We start from the raw sequence: 18,682 nt of genomic DNA, 5'->3' as shown, positions 1-18,682 counted from the left end.
ATCTGAGGATGCAACTTGCAAAGTATCAACATCCTGGGACCCATGATTATTCAGAAGAGGTTGTTTAAAGATTTTAAACAAATTTGACCCCTGTGTCCTCGAATATATGTCAAAGTCATTCACTTTAACAAACATAGTAGTCCTTAATCCAAGCATGCTACTGACTAAATATCAACATCCTGAGTCTTTTGGTTATTCAGAACAAGTTCTTTAAATATTTTGAACATATTTGCTCCTTGTGACCTTAAATATGATTCAACGTCATACATTTAAACAAACTTGGTAGCCCTTGATCCAAGTATGTTACTAACTAAATATCATCACCCTGGGCATTTTGGTTATTCAGAAGTTGTTTAATGTTTTTAACATATTTGACCCCTGTGACCTTGAATATGGGTGAAGGTCATTCATTTGAACAAACTTGGTAGCCCTTCAGCATGCTACTGACCAAATATCATCACCCTGTGCATTTTGGTTATTCAGAAGAAGTTGTTTAAAGGTTTTTTAAGACAATTGACCCCTGTGACCTTGAATATATTGGAAGGTCATTTATTTGAACAAACTTGGTAGCCCTTTACCCAAGCATGCTACTGGCCAAGTATCGTCTCCCTGGCCAGTTTGGTTATCGATGTTAAAAGTTTTTAACTTATTTGACCCCTGTGACCTTGAAATTGGGTGAAGGTCATTAATTTTAACAAACTTTGTAGCCCTTCATCCCAGTTTGCTTCTGGCCAAATATCATCACTGTAGGCCTTTCGGTTATTAAGAAGAAGTCGTTTAAAGTAAAACATTGACGCCGGACGACGGACGGACGGACGACGGACGGATGACGGACGCCGCGCCACGGCATAAGCTCACTTGGCACTTCGTGCCAGGTGAGCTAATAATAATATACAATATTTATATAGCGCCCTATATAATTTGTAAAATTACTCTAAGGCGCTTTACAACATAGGGATAATAGTAATGGTTATAATTGTGAAAACAAACAACAAAGGCTTGCAATCACTTTCATAGAACTTGTAGAACTTAAGAAATGAACTTAAAACACTATTTTGTGATTTTTTTTGTGAAAAGATTGTGCATATTAATTTTTAGATAATATGTCTGAAGAAGTGAGACATTTAAAATTGTAACTGTTTTTCTACAAGAATTTAATCTTTTCACACTACTAGGACAGCCATAGTCATCAAAATAAAACATGAATTTATCACAGATTTTCCTGGAATATGCATTTTCATGATGAGAGACTTACTTAGGTTTAAGTTCTGCATGTTTTTCATAGAAGTGTTTGAGTTGTTGTGGAGTCTGTGCCTGGAACGGAGCTTTCCCTGTCAGACACTGGAACACTATGGTCCCTATACTCCACAGGTCTGCCTTGGCATCGTACTGCATCGACATTATCACCTCAGGAGCCTGTATAAACAGACATCATATCATAACTTTGTACCAATAGGGACACTGTACACACAGATATACTAAATGCACAATATTAACCCTTTTACCACTGTAGACCATAATGGACTCATCCAGATCAATGCATGGTTGAGTCTACTTTAGTTATTCAGGGGTGAGAGGGTTAAGGTTCATCATTGTTTATTACAGACCCAGACAATTCACTTTATTTCATGTATACTGAGTGACTGCTCATTCCGCAAACATGTGGCTCTTAAAGGTCTCTTTGGAGCCACAAACTGTTGGACTGAACTGTTGATATTCATATACATACCTAACCATATACACAAGAAGACAATATGATGTATATGAAACAAACCATATACATAAAGGACAATCATGGTTGTTGGACTGAACAGAATATATACATAAGTACACTCCATATAGTTACATAGGAGGGCAACAGTGTTGGACTGAACAGAATATATACCTAAGTACACTCCATATAGTTACATAGGAAGGCCACAGTATTGGACTGAACAGAATACATACATAAGTACACTCCATGTAGTTACATAGGAGGGCAACAGTGTTGGACTGAACGGAATATATACATAAGTACACTCCATATAGTTACATAGGAGGGCCACAGTGTTGGACTGAACAGTTGGCATACCTATAACCATATACTGGTACAACCACTAAATGTTGGACTGAACAGGGAGCATACAAAACAGACAATATACATATAGGCCAGCCACATTTGTTGGACAGAACAGAATATATACACATACATACCATATACATTGGAGAGCCACACAGAGTTGCTGCCATCACGCCATCATTCAGAAATCTAGCAAATCCGAAGTCAGCTGAAAAAGATGGCATTGATATAATAATTATTACACACATCGCTATGACACACTGTTATCATAGCTGTAATGGTATACTAGAATCATATCTCATTATCATAGCTGTAAAGTTGATCCTAATGTACTTAATTACACACTTTGTGAATCTTACTATAGCCATATAGTCAGGTTCAGACCATGCAATGCAAGGTCCTGTATTTCACACTGTCATACATAGTGTATTAAAGAATTCATGTTACCCCAGTAGCTGAGCGCCTATTTGCCTGGGACTAATCACTTATGATCTACTGATCAAATTGAAGAATTCAAACAATCATAGGTAGGTTCCAAACATTTCTGCACTATTTTACGCTATGGTAATGCCACGTCATTATTTGTCTTCTGTCATTAATCCGTTTTCCACCATTATTCTGATAAATGTTCTTTTGCCTGCCATTGTTGTTGATTCAAGTTTTCAGGTAGAAAACTGAACGATGAAAAGAGGCAATGATAAGGAATATCCCACAAAATATAAATAACCGACAGTACTGATGAACACACTGATCTAGAACCAATGATATATATATATACATTTTGTATATATATACCTACCAATCTTGAGAATCATCTCACACGGTGAGGGATTGGTTTTGCCAGGAGGATTTTGGAGTAAGATGTTCTGTGGTTTCAAATCTCGATGTACAATTCCTTTGCCGTGTAAGGCCCTCATAGCAGCAGCTGTGGTAAAACAGATACGTTATGATACACAGGTCTATACCATCCGTCATATCAAACCAGCACAAGGTTGCTGACATATTTATATAGAAATCTTTATGTTGTTTTAACTGAACAGACTGGTTTTCCTTTGGATTGTAAATGGTGATGTAAGTGATTACACATGATGTATAATAACATGACCTGAAATTGATGCCAGAGCAACTACTTTGGACGGAAAAATAAATTCTGCGGCAGTAAATATTCATGTCATTTTCATATTACAGGGAGGATTCATAGAATTTCAATATAATGCCAATTTATCACCAAGTATCAGGATGGAAATTTACTTCATCACTTCCGTCTTCGACAAAATAATATATAATTTATAAATCAATAATTCAAACAGGCTCACTTGCGCTGTATTAGGTTATCAATGATTTCCTTTATATCTCGCTTGAAAATTTTATGAAAGATTTGAAAGCATTTACTTCCTATCATATCGGAAACATTTACAACAATCACCCATGATGGACTATTTCAGACATCATATCTCTGTGCATGTTGTAAAGGTACTTAATACTTTTTTATAGCAGTAGTTATACTGTACTTATGAATGCTTAGTTGACCTATAACACTATAAATATAACTGCCCTATGACCTTTGCCCTATGACCTTTGTACGACTTACCTATTTGCCTCAGGAATTGGGAAATTGTGTTTTCACTCAACGTTCCCTTTGCTGAAACAACACAAGTGTAATCAAGTTCAATAATTGACTTAAAGCGATAAAAGTACAAAATCATATTATATGATTTTTACAAAAACATGATTTTAATGTCATAGCTTTAAAAAAAAGTTTTCAAATAACATTGTATATATTATATTGGTGTAAAATATCATAAACATTTACATGTATAGTGTCCTATATGCCCAAACCAGACTCTGTCCAATCTGGATTTTAGTCAAAACCATCCAAATAATTTGGTCCTTAGGGAAATCCTTCTTCAACTGTATAAAGTAGTTTAAGAACTCTTAACTCATCTGGATTTAATGAATTATGTAATCTGTCCTTATTTGTGGTCCTGTCCTTTCCATACAATGGTATAAACGTACTCAGTATAAACCGGTGTTGCATCATGTACTGGCCATGGTTTAAAGTGGTAGCTTTATTTTTGTAAGGCTCCAGACATGGTGTTGTTTGTGAAGGTCTAAATAGCATCAGGTCAGTTCACATCTGACTAGTCATGCTGCCAAATCTAAGTACATGTAGCTATGACCAGATATGTATATATGCAAGAACACTTTTGAGTTGTGGGATATAAATAACATTGAGTTCACACATGAGTTTTACCTTGCAAAAAATCAGCAAGATCTCCGCCATTGCAGTACTGCAAAAAAATATAATGACAATTCAACATGAATTATTTTCTGCAAAATATACATACAAATGAATTAAAAAACAAGGAGTTTTTTTTATTTCTTAACATCCTACAATTTCATATAAAATATATTGGCATAAGTGTCAAAAAGCATTCATTTATAGAAATATTTCTGTTTTATATGTGGGTTTTTTTCGGAAATCCATAATTCAATTCTTAAACATGATTTTTGTTTATTATGTATCTTTAATCATTACTTCCATTTCTGTTCTAAAGTTAATAACTTAGATAAACCTACCTCCATAACCAGGTAAACATGATTGGTTGTTTCCTGGAAAGACACAAACAGAAATATGTATTATGACAGCGAAAAAAAATATATTCATGATTTTGAAACTGCTTCAATACTTTGATTTGCATAAGTAGAATTTAGAGTAATCTGATTAAAATACACATAGCATAACAGTATATTGAAGATATTATTTTAATCAGATTGAGTGTAGAATATAACACCTCATTAATGAAAGAACATTTTTCATCCTCAGAAAATTTATGTAATAAGATTTTAAAAGTTCATCATTTAACATTTACATTTTTGGTGGGCATAGAAAAAATAATCACATTAAAACTAAAGTAAAGTTTTTGAGATAAACAAATTTAATGCTAAGGATGTGGATCAAAAGACATGACCTATAATCATTGTGTAGATTACATGTTTTATGATCTACCAGTAAGTATGTCAATGTCAAGAATTCTTAAGTGAAGGTAATTAAGATGGTCATTAAAACAGTGTTGATTAAAAAACAAAAGACTTCATCATCATGCTATATATTTAATGATCTACTAGTTTGTCGGTGTCAGAAATTCCTTAAGTGAAGGTAAGGTCTACAAATATACATTTTATTGCATAAGCAGACTTGGTAGGGTCACTGTGTCACCTACTTTATATACCCCTATACATACATAAATCATTTATGTAAATTTATTATAATACACATGTGTATATATATATACAATCTTTAGGTATAAGCCATGTTTCTAGGGAGTATTCCTGCTCCTTAACGTCATTTTGAGTTCATCTGGACTTATAGGACAGGTTTATATACAGGTAAATGTTCACCTGGTTTACCTTTTCACGCCTGACTGGACAGATTAATCAACACACCTGACTTGTGTATCACAATCAGCTGATTCCACACCTAACAGATACATTGTTATATAAGCTTTAGGCTCAGCTGGCCATCATACATTGCTAGTGTCCAAATAATTACGCCTAAGTAATACATCAGTCATCCAGTGTGTTTTTACGACACCACACCTGGGTAATCAAGCTTGTACACTGAGTGGTAAACAAGGTGATGTCCTGACATTAACCTTAGTTATATGGCCACCACAAGGTATACAAGCACAGTTCATAAGATGTAGCGTAGAATAATGTGCCTTTGATATCGAGTCTAAACCTTCCTTTAGAATTGATGAACTATTATTGACAAACTAGGTTTTAGTATTAAGAACTTGTTTTGATGAACCAGTTTGTAGTATTGCATACTTGCCAACTATCTCTATTAAGGAGGGAGACTCCCGATTTTGGACCCTTAAATTTAGCATTTTCATTCAGTGAATTTGTGAAACTTTTCCTATATTCTAAGATCAAATTATTTCCTCTGAAAGAACAACTCTAGATATGTCATGTAAAGTTTAATTTTGAGCATGCAGAATCTCCCCGATGGAAAATCATGAAGTTGGCTAGTATGGTATTGAGAACTAGTTTTGACAAACCAGTTTTTAGAATTGAATTATTAGATTTTAGTATTAAGAACTAGTTTTCAGTATTGATGAACTATGTTGTATGAACGAATATTTAAAGCGCCTCCGAAGCCTTTACTTGTGTCAATCATATATTGTTTGTACATTTTTGGATCATGCTTGTACAGTATGCACAATTGTCAAGTGACACTTTTAATAAAATAAAATGTATTGTATTGTATTTGACTCTTCTCATCAATGTAGCAGTAATTTATGTTCTATATGTACATGTATTGTGTATGTACCAGTGAACAACCAAGATGTGTTTATATGTATATACAGCATGTACATGTTTCAATAACATTATTTTATTACAAGTGTCAATGTAAACTACTCATACTGTCATCTGTGCATCTTATTATCCATCCACATTGGTGGTCGGATACATTATTTCTTTATAAACAGAACATGAGATAATATATAATACTGTCCAAATATGTTTGAAAGCCGATGTAGATACATTAAGGTCGGGTCCTTTTTTCAGTATTTCAGACACAGAGATATGTATCAAAAAGGTTTATAATCTTAGGCCAATGACCCACAACAACCCCAAAATTTTCCATTGATAAGCACTGCTGTTGTATACTTATACAAGCACACATTTGACACCTGCAATGCACGTGGGCAGGTGGGACACTGTCCCAGAGAGTAAACCATTACCAGTTTACTGATATTCAGATTTTCATAAGCCCTCTGGCATCCAAAACCTGTGACACATCTGTTTCTGACATTCACACTTCTTACTGCAAGCATCGTGTCACTCGCCCCAACATGTCTAACTCTTAAAATATTGATATCAATAGGTAATCTCTCGCACTCTGCCCGCCCATGTCAAGCTTATGGAATAACCGATATATTGCGTCCTGCTCAACTTAATGTACATCTGTCGCCAAATGGTGGTTTTTTTTTTATTTATTCTGTTATAAACATATATCTTATACCTGAAGAACTTGTTGATGATCAATCAGCTGTTCTATGACTCAAGCTGTTACCAAACCCATGTTCTATCATTATTGCGTTTACTTTTAAAGCCTATATGTATCAATATTAACACCTAAAATGCACGTGGTCGGGTTCTTTTTGCCATTGATAAGCACTGCTGTTGTATACTTATACAAGCACACATTTGACACCTAAAATGCACGTGGTCAATATATGTATACATTATACTTGTACGTGTATGTACATTTGTATATATTATTAAATACTTATGTTTATCCCGTTATGTAAAGTTGCCCTAATTACTGTGTTACCTGTGGACATTACTTCACAGGGTAGGTGTATTATATAGTCTCTACCTTTAGTATAATGAACTTTGTACTGTGTTTCAATGGTGTGCGAACACCTGGGGCCAACATAACACACACTGTACACAAAGGGCAGATAATAACACAGACAAACATATATATGTCACCCCTGACATTTATGGACTCTGTGAAATTGAATGGCACTGGAGGTTACATCATTAGATAAGTCTGCTACCATCTACGGACAATCAGATTATATCCTCCAAGTATCAGTCCAGAATGTATGGTTATTGGACATTACTGACTTAGATATAGCAAAAGTAAGGTTATATATTATTATAAACATGATATGACTCATAAAAGTCCAGGGGGAAACATCTATATTTTATGTGTTTTTTTTTGTGAATTCATCCAGAATTTGTTTTTACCATGGATAATATAAATATTCTGTTTCTACACCTAATTTCTCAATGTACTGAGAATTATTATCATCCACAAATTATGCATTGATTTTTTTTTATTGAAATAGTTACACGGAAACACTCCAATTTATTTTATATATATATTCTAAGCTAGTAACACTGCATCATAAAATAACAAATCCTCCAAAACAACCTGTAACTTAACTGGGCTTCATCTTTGAAACTTGAGCATCTGATAAATGATAGGAAATTACATAATTGTTTACCTGTTAAATCGTGTAACCTGGAAAGATGCAGTGGTCGAAGCAATATCAGAAATTATAAGAGGCTTTAAAGTACAATGTATCCATGGTATTGATAAGCTTAACCTTGCTCTTATCAGATTGGTATACTGACTTGGTGTGCGACTTTTGTCAATATCAATAATAAACACTCATACACATTTCTGCAGTGCCTATCCGGTAAATGAATACCATAGTAGAGCTACAACAGATAAACTTGGAAGGGGGAGGACTGGGGAGGTATTATTTACAGATATGCAACTCATCATTGTAATCTGTTGAACATGAGATGCTATATGGGTTGTTCAGGGCATGGCTTTTTTAAGTGTAACAAGTCGTTGTAATACAACGCTTGATCTTCTTTACAAAAACACTAAAATTCAAAACTATAGAACTTATTTAAGTACATGCACAGGGGTGTATGTTTCTGAAATAATTCAAATATTTTTCAAATACATTTCAAACATTTGAACTATGAAAAACTTAATGGCCCTGATTTAACCATACACAAGCATCACCCTCATCATTGCATGTGCGCACGCGTAGTGATTAAGATTTAAAAGGACCACACCCTTTATGTTAACATATATACCGGTACGCACAAACTGCATAATAAACTCCTTTATAAGTGACTCACTGTGACTAAGATTTTAAAACATTACACTAGTAACAAATTTAAGTCTTTTACAATGAACTTATTTTTCAGTGTTAATTAGGCATTGTCATATGAAATTTCCTGTAAGTATATCAGACACATATGATATGGACTATTTTAGTGTTTTTTCGCGTAGTTTTACAGCCGGAATAAATAGACTGCTTCCCTTTGAAGAATAGTATTTAATTTTCCCAAAATGAAGGGAAAATGAGGAATATCTATACCTAAATTCAATAAAAATATCAATTTTCCTAATTCATGCAGGAACAGGCCGATGTATAATTAAGGAAGAAAAAGCACTGTGTTTATAAAATATATCCCACACCATGAGAACATACACTGGGTTACAGTAGATCCTATACAGCTTATCAGCATACACGTACCACTTGCTGTAGAAGTTACCATACAGAGGACCTATGTACATATGTATATATGTGTATTGATGGCATTAGTGATAATTACATCAATTATAGCAAACCTAAGTACTCCCAGCCAGCTGCCTTCCCCTGCAGCCCGGTAAACAAACCCAGTTACAAGCCAAACAAGATCAATATGGCTTATAACAACATATGGACTATATTGACTGTATATATATCTCGATTACAGTCTTCATATTATAGTGCAAACACTGCAACGGTGCATTGTACGATTTGGTCCGTCAATACAATTTGTAGTAAAATTGCGGTGGCTTCATCTAATTATTATATTGACTTAGTACATATACCTAAAGCTCTATGAATCATTTAATACATGTAATATTATATTATTGTCCATCTATCTAGAGGTTTACCAGAAAATGTCTGCTTCTGTTCAGAAGCTACGTATATACCGTATACCATATGGTCACGACACACCTATCAATAATGTCCACAAAGAAATCTTAAAAGCAGTTAATTATTGGCAGGACAAACAGATGGACTGCTGGGTAAGGGGAATATACGATGATTTATCCCCATACATCGCTCCCATCCTAAAGTCTCATTTCTCTTAAATATTCTTTAACCGTAACCTGTTCAAAGTCTACAGACATTCTGTCCCTACAACCTTAATGATATTCGGTTACCATCATCAATCTGTAGCTAAATTAAAAGCATCTGATTTTGTAATATAACTGCATATCTGTTTTAGCATTTTATCGGAATATACCTTGGTACATAACAGATTCACTAAACAAATTCTAAGAATACACCAGAAAAATAGTTTTGATGTAGAAAGTTTCGAAGTCAAAGGCCCCTGGCACCTAACAGTAATTATCCTTCTCTGGAAAACTATGGATGCAGCAGAATGGCTTTTAAGGTTATAACAAAACAGCAGAACGAAACTTAAACCTGGACACAGAGAAAGGAAACATTAATTACTTAGCAGAACAAAACTTTAACCTGGACACAGAGAAAGGAAACATTAATTACTGCAGTAAATCAATACACACAAGAACGGTGCCCCATTAACCTGCTTGCTGATGAGCTCAAGGCTCGGAGTATATTTAGTCGAATGTGTAAATCTGAAGCAACAGCAGAAAATCCATGTTGTTTAACCAAATCTCCTATATTTGAGCTGTAATTAGGACGGACACTGTGAGGGAACAGACATAATGGATCTTATTGATCTGAGGACGTCCATCCAGTGACGTCATACTGTAGTCATGCATAAAATAGATATATATGTTATAGGTCCTTCTATATATCCTATATAATTATTATACATTTTTTTTTCAATGATGAAGTATTACAATGCTTAGCTTCCTTGGTGGGGGTTTTCTTAACATGGTCTTATTTACTTTTATCATTCAAATTTAAAATTTATTAATTTCATAGACATTTTGGGTTTCTCTTAGTCAATATTTCTTTCTTACAGCCATTTTTTGGGGGTGGGGGTGGGGGAGTCTTCTTGTGTCTAATACAATTTTGCGTACAATATGTCCTCAGTGTTCACTGCTATCTGTCTCTACTAAAGTGGCTATATCATTAAATTATTAATTGTTTACTTAACATTACACAGCATAGTATTTCACTAACAAGCTCTGGATTGATTTGGAAGAAAAAAGTTGGCACATCTTTGTTTTATGCAACAAAGCTGGAGGCTAGACCATGATACAGACTCTCGTATTTCTGTTAAATGTCCTTTTAATCATTCAGCTAATACTGTAATAAAACAAGTTTACAGGGACATCGTGTCAGACACTCGACTGCTGTGGGAACACTGATAGGAGAGGGTTTGAAGTGAGACGCCCCCAGGGGACGGACACCATTCAAACTCCACCATTATGATAGCAATCAGTTGCCGGAATGGAAAAGCATCATGAAAAATTAAGTCATAGTGTTCCCTTTTTAGACTGAATAGCACTTAACAAAGACAAAAAGATGAACCCTACATCATACAGAGGCAAACTAGTCATTTACTCGCCATATTAAAACAACAACTGTCAGACTAATTTCAAAAGCTAAGATTTATTCCTGCTGTAACTTGCTTTTGTGTGTGTTAATTTTAACCAATTTTAAATTTGAACAGTACATCAGGTGTTCTCTGAGGCTTTAAATTGGGTCTTTTCTGAGGCTGCAAATCAGGTGATCTGTGGAGACACTTAATGATCAGGTACCAGTGATCTCTGAGGACCATTTATAAGGTGCTCTCTGACGATAGCCAATGTGGTGCTCGCTTAGGGCCACTTATATGATCAGGTGCTCTCTAAGGGCCACCAGGGCCACCAGGGCCACTGATATAATCAGGTGCTCTCTAGATCTAGGGCCACTAATATAATCAGGTGCTCTCTGACGATGGCAAATGTGGCGCTCTCTAAGGGCCACCAGTCAGGTGCTCAATAGATCTAGGGCCACTAATATAATCAGGTGCTCTCTAAGGGCCACCAGTCAGGTGCTCTCTAGATCAAGAGCCACTAATATAATCAGGTGCTCTCTGACGATGGCAAATGTGGCGCTCTCTAAGGGCCACCTGCAGTCAGGTGCTCTCTAAGGGCCACCTGCAGTCAGGTGCTCTCTAGATGTCTAGGGCCACTGATATAATCAGGTGCTCCTCTCTTTGAGCCACCAGTCTGGTGCTCTCTAGGGCCAATGATAGAGTGCTCTCTTCGGGCCACCAGTCTGGTGCTCTCTAAGGGCCACCAATCAGCTGTTCTCTGAAGGCAACCAGTCTGGTGCTCTCTAAGGGCCATCAGTCTGGTGCTCTCTTCGGGCCACTGATAGAGTGCTTTCTAGGGCCACCAGTCTGGTGCTCTCTACGGGCCACCAATCAGCTGTTCTCTAGGCGTCTAGCCAGATCAGGTGTTCTGTGAGGGTTGCCAATCAGGCTCTCTCAAGGGCCACTAATCAGGTGCCCTATGAGGTGGATACTAGCTCTCTCTCTCTATATATATATATACAACATGTAGGTGCTCCCTAAGGGCCACCTAACAGCTGTTATCTAGGTGTCTAGTCAGATCAGGTGTTCTGTGAGGGTTGCCAATCAGGCTCTCTCAAGGGCCACTAATTATAATCAGGTGCCCTATGAGGTGGATACTAGCTCTCTCTCTATATATATATACAGGTGCTCCCTAAGGCAGATAATCAGGTTCTAATCATTAGGAGCTAAATAAAATCAGGTTATAAACTAGGTGAGACCACTATATATCTGGTTCTCTCTGAACCAAACAGCTGTGATTAGGGATACAGTATAAATACTGTAATCAAAGCCCAGGACTGTCTGGTGAGGACCGGCTCTAATACAGCCATGGGACAGCTAAGGCTTATATTATATTATACTGTAATATTTCACATTTCATGATTTAGTTACCAGCCTGTAAATACCAGTAGTCAGTTTATATAACACACAGAAGGGACAATAACAGTTATTACGTTTTTACTTTTATATCTATCTAAGTAATACACATCAAATGGACATTTGTGTGTTCGGGTCCAGAGCCCATATATATTGGATCATAGGATTGTTATTATTACTTATGAAACCTATCAATATATCTATATATAGACGTCAATACTGAATCATTCATGTTAGTTCACCAACTACTGTCAATGGAAATGTAGCTTGATCTATGAATCATATTTATAATGTTTTTAATTTATACATATGCTCGTCCTAAGAGCCGTTTATAGATTATAATTAAACAAATATAAACACACATCTCCTAGTTTTTGTTTTGATTTTAGGTATATTCTTAAAAACATACAAATATATATGTACATTAATTGTATTCAGTGAGTAAGGGAAATAGTCATAAAGAAACAATGCCTACGTTCAATAGTATGTATATCTGATATATATATATACATTAAAAGAAGCAAATTTTGAGCTTAGTGAGCATGCCAGCATTTACATAATGTTGTAATTAATAAATAAAATCCTGTTTGTTATTTCAACAACCTACATGTAAATCAGTTTGAGAGAATGAAGAAAAAATATAAAAAGGGGATTTTAGTTTTTTTTTCTGTTTTCTACTTTATAAAGACTATGTAGCAGATTTATGCATTATTTCACAGTATCCTAGCTGACCTAGGATTTTTTGCTGTTTGAACTTTATACTGTTTGAAAGTTAATAACTTTCATCCCTAGCTTTCTTAATTACATGCACATACATATGATGTAGAAATTCATTACCAATTCAAGACATGTATTGCCTTGTTTTACAGCTAAACACAGGCTGCTTGCCCTAGCAAAAACAAGCTGTCTTTTCCCAAATTAAAATGAAGAGAAAAAAGTATTTCTATATTTTCCCCAATATAGGCTCAGGCTTATGTAACATTAACACTGGATTCCATAGGCACAGCTTTGCACTTGTATGAACTGTGTTGTAGGTACACACATAAACAAAATATTTAGAGTTCACATTCCAGTCTTATCTATCATGATCATGCACCAGATATACAGAAGATAGAAAGAACAGACCACTCTTACCTAACGATAGGTTATACTGGTCAATTACGTATCAGGGCACAAGTTCTAGTTAAATTTCAATATGAAAGATTGTACAGGCATAGCTCATAGATTAAGACTATAAATCATAAATTAAAATTTCATTACATAATTCATTTAACCCTTTCAACACTGTAGACCATAATGGACTCATCCATATCAATGTATGGTAGAGTCTACTAAAGTTACATAGGGGTTAAAGGGTTAAATGTTAGTAATCCCATTTTTTTGGGCAAAATATTTGAAAATTTATTGTTATTTTTGTGTTACTGAAGACAAAATAATTATTAAAAACCCTTCTACATACAATTTAGTTTTATAATTTTGATAAATTGTGGATTTTTGTAAATACATATGTATTACTAGATTAAAGTTTTACATCAACCTTTAGTTAAGCTAATCAGACACTAATATTGTGTATAAAATTAGCTATGATGCAACCTGTCACTATAAGATACACCATGAATCATCATACATGTATGTGTTGGAAGGGATGTAATACGAATATAATCTAAATGTCATTTCTTAATGGAATCAATTATGATCCTTCACAGCATGTCATGTGACATCATAGGTGAGAACCCTTAAGGATCCCTGTCCCATAGAAATTATTTTTTGAGCTATAGTCATACTGAAGAAAACAGTTTTCATTACTTAATTACAGTTTTGTGCAGTGGTACAAGGATCTTTAACTCCAATAACCAGTACAACTATAAGGTGAGCGCCGGCCCAGGGCAGGTGACAGTTGTACAGGTGTTGGTTGGTTGGTTGGTTGACGGGTTTCGCGCCTACGTGAATCTGAAGTCAGTGTTCTGTCGGCATTGTACAGGGGTGACCAAATTGAACTTAAATATATCCCAGAATAGTCCATGTGATGTTTATTTGAGAATATCTTGGGATGGGATAACATATACATAACATATTTATAAACAGCACTACAGTCCAGGGAAGTTCAGGGAAGATGCATTGAGGTATTTTAAATAAGTCTCATGGCAGAATGATATTCAGATTAGTTAGGGAGTCTAGATAACAGTCTCATTAGTATTTGTGATAGTACAGGTAAATTTTCTCTTCTTAATCACCAATAAACATGTACAGGACACTTCAAATTCACATTTAAATTAACAAAAAGAACAAAAAACAATGTACATGTTTGAACAAGCACAAAATTACACTATGTAGCATACTTTAAGTGTATATTACATACTTTTCAGACACCTTAACTCATTCACCCCTGAAGACACATTTGAACTGTTCCAGTTCAAAGGTTGGAATAGTTCATTATGGAACTTCAGGGGTGAATGAGTTAATGCAACGGTGACAGCTGTGTGCTTTTTTTGACTGACAGATGATCACAATACATAAAAGTATGACAGACTGATATATTTACCTTACAATCCAATAGAGCCACGACATTGCCATGATGAAGGTCTGATAGCTCCTGTAAATGTCAACAACATGACTATCAGATATCCAGCACAGAATATATATATGTATAGCACAATGTTATTTTGAATACAATAGAAATACCATTTCTGTAGCCAATAACCTTAACATGCATTTCTTCACTAAAAAGTAAAGTGAAATTAATGATACTGACATACAACACATCAGAATGATCTGTATGTTTAAAAGTAAGAAATATATGACAAAATATGCACAAAATAACATTCCATCTTCCAACAAAACAAAATTAACACCTAATGCAATTTCAGATGAATATTAATTGTAACAATCTGGCTTAATGTAACGTTAACTTATAATATAAAATACTATTCAGTGTAAATGAAGTTTTACATGTTATACATGTATAATCACCAGGATTATTGTATCGAGAGAAACGCACTTTGAGTATCTTGATCTCTTTGCTGAGAAGGTTCTGAGATTTGGCCAGGTTCTTCTTGGTGATACTTTTAATGGCTACTGTAGTCGGCGGTTTCTGTAATAGAATTTCACGGTTAAGTTTGATTTTTCGCTAAAATACAGGTATTGGAATTGTTTTATTTCCAGGTATCATTTTTTCAAATAAGTATATTTAGTCAATAATGATAACCATTTACTGATTCTATAAATCATTATTTCAATACCAACACCACAACCAACTTTGGAAGTATACAATTCCACCAGTCTGGTCAGCTTCTAAAGCAAACAGACAGTGACAATTTACACTATTTACTATGAAAGCATAATATATATATATATAAACAAGGTGGGTAACTAAAATATTTCAAAATATGCGCTGCCTGCATGCTAGCTAGCTATATATGTATATTAAAATACTCTAAATTACGCTAAAACAGTATGAAATTGTACATCTCGGAGACCAAACTCGCAATTTTAATGCACCAGCAATGCAAGAGCTGTCCTATTTAAACTGAGCTATTTATATATTTTAATTATAAATATATATTCCTCCCTCACACATGCCTGCTGTTATCCTATATATTACTGATCCTCCATCATGGCATGGCGTACTGCTACTGAAAAATCTCCATTTATCCTCAAATAAAACTTTTCCTATTTTGACATCAGCAGACACATTATTAAGGTATCTTTGTGTCAGCAGTCACTATATATATAGATGGCAATGTATATACCTGTACGCTCTACCAGCAGATTTTATGTATGACAGCTTAAAATTTTAATCAATGTTTCCATTCAATTACTCGTCTCTGAATTCAAAATGTCAACATCTTAATATTCATTTGTAAAGTAATTTAAATTCATTGTAACCAAATATTATAACTAATTTATAAAGTAATTTAAATTCATTGTGTACAATTATTATTGCAAATTTACAAATTTAGGGACAGGACTTTTTAGTATAATATTGTGTTGAACAATCCTCCAAAGGAATGTTTTGTTGTCTTATAATTATGTGTCACTGTGAACTTTGTTGACATTCATTTTACGCAGTACGTATAACACTGTATTGTAAAAAAATCCATGTTGTCAAGAAGTGGGTTGCCTTTCTAGATAAATCTATAAATAGCCACTGTTAGGATTGCCTCACACTAGGTAATTTGTTTGTATACATTATACATATATACCTACATGTAGTGTGGTGTATACATAACACCAGTTAGCAACCAACTCATACAGGAGCAAAGAGTGCAATTTTGTTTACAAACATTGAATATTTCATACATATTAAAGATTAGGGAAAAAAAATATGTCCGTTTAGGGTTGCATGGGCAAAAAAACTAGGGTAGGTAGGTCGGAATATTTTTTTTTTGATATTTTTTGTCATGTTATTATGACCCTACTATTGTATGTAAAACAAAAAATTACATAAACAAGGTTCATTTGGAGGCAAATTGTGTTCCATATGATGACATTTAGCGCCAACATGGAGCTGGAAGCCATTTTGAAAGGCAAGGAACCTTCTAAAATCAGCGGGTTTAAAAATAAATAAATATGTGATTACCTTTAAAATTACATATAAGTCTTTAGATAGGATTTGAAAAGTTTTTACAGGATCTGAAAAGTTTTTCTGAGGCATTTTCTAGGAATAATATGTAGAACACAATAAGGATATATTTTCAGTTTGATGCGTTGTATTATAATTCCATATGTTAGTACTTATATATAATTATCATTCATATCTACATTTTATCACTACAAACTGTGGGTGATCCCATTAAAGGACAGATTGACACGCTTGTATAAAGGTGACCTAGTGACATTCTCACAGTTGAATCGTGAACACTTGACCCGCCTTTTCCACAGCTGCCCAGATCTTTGTCACAACTTATACACATTCCTGTATCCCTACAAGGCCCCTATCACTAATACTGATCAGCCATCTTCTAGATATTAATATGCGTACGTCGGCAGAACATTTGTAAAATTTTGATGAGACCAATAATGCAATTGCTATCATTTCCTTGCATGTTGATATATTTTAAATTAATGTTGTAAAAAGCAGTTAGAAATAACTAAAAACTACAGATGTTTTCTTTCACAGTATAATAATGATCATAATCTTAATTTGGGTAAGTTATTACTTTATATGTGATTGGCCATCTGATATTGTGATTTAATTAACAATTACCTTAATTGGGAAATCTTAAAAACAGCAAGTAATATGATAACAATTGAGATATTTGTCTTCAAGTTTTATCATACATTTTGTATGTAAGCTTTAATTATTTGTGGCAGAGTATGGACATGAGTTTCCGTGATCGTTGTCAGGTTTTTTATGTCAGTCCTGAACATTATTTCCAGCATTTTGATGAGTCCCATCATTTAGAGAATCATAAAATGTTGGTCGTGAGTCCCACAGGAAAACATGAGTTCAGTATTGAAATAAATGTACCAAGCTAAAATCTAGATTTCTTACAAATAAATACAATTAATAAACTTTTCCAATATCAAATTATATCTTCTAGCTGGACACAGCACCAGCTACATATCTATACTACTTGATTCACAGGTGAGCCTTTGGGTGATCACTTCACCCGAAGGCAATGGTAATAAATATAAGCATTAATATAAGAACTTCTGAAGTCAAAGTGATGTGCACAAACTGATATGACCATAAGATCAATCATTATCTACAAATATGCATATTTTTAAGGGAAGTTACAGAAATATTACCCTGCTGTTCAGGCATTCCATATTTTTATTTGTGAACACCCTCGAGCTCCAGTACCTAGGAAATTAGGCTGAAGTCTTTCAGATTTCCTAATGCATCCCCCTCCAGATGCCAAAAATTGGAAGCATTTCTCTCTATGTATTACCATGCCACAGAATTAGATTGTTATCTAAGTCCGTGGTATTACAGTTCTGATCACAAAAGTGGGAAATAATTTCACCTTCAATAGATGACAATAAAATATATTAAAACTTTCTTATTTTTAAGATATGATGTTCTATATGGTTTACTGTACATGTATACATATGAAAAGAGAGTGTCAGCGAGATCCATGTAAACATGTTAGTTATATCACGGAATTGTTATCTAAGTCCGTGGTTATATATGTCACATCAATATTGAGGGTTCTC

The 18,682-nt window shown here is 34.4% G+C and overlaps 1 protein-coding gene across 1 annotated transcript in view; it reads right to left on the bottom strand.

Moving 5' to 3' along the window:
- Positions 1–18,682, bottom strand: part of LOC110461903 (serine/threonine-protein kinase unc-51-like) — a 38,536-nt gene that overhangs the window by 18,921 nt on the left and 933 nt on the right. The window contains exons 2-9 of the mRNA XM_021515638.1: positions 15,522–15,614; positions 15,066–15,116; positions 4,640–4,672; positions 4,314–4,350; positions 3,651–3,701; positions 2,859–2,984; positions 2,194–2,267; positions 1,256–1,416 (exon numbers count right to left, since the gene is read on the bottom strand). Coding sequence (XP_021371313.1) covers positions 1,256–1,416; positions 2,194–2,267; positions 2,859–2,984; positions 3,651–3,701; positions 4,314–4,350; positions 4,640–4,672; positions 15,066–15,116; positions 15,522–15,614 — 626 coding nt within the window. The remainder of the gene's footprint in view (positions 1–1,255; positions 1,417–2,193; positions 2,268–2,858; positions 2,985–3,650; positions 3,702–4,313; positions 4,351–4,639; positions 4,673–15,065; positions 15,117–15,521; positions 15,615–18,682) is intronic.

Source organism: Mizuhopecten yessoensis, unplaced genomic scaffold (genome assembly GCF_002113885.1).
Source record: "Mizuhopecten yessoensis strain PY_sf001 unplaced genomic scaffold, ASM211388v2 scaffold1407, whole genome shotgun sequence".
NCBI classification, from domain to species: Eukaryota; Metazoa; Mollusca; class Bivalvia; order Pectinida; family Pectinidae; genus Mizuhopecten; species Mizuhopecten yessoensis.
Note: the sequence above shows the minus strand (reverse complement) of the source record. Positions and strands in the feature narration are given on the sequence as shown.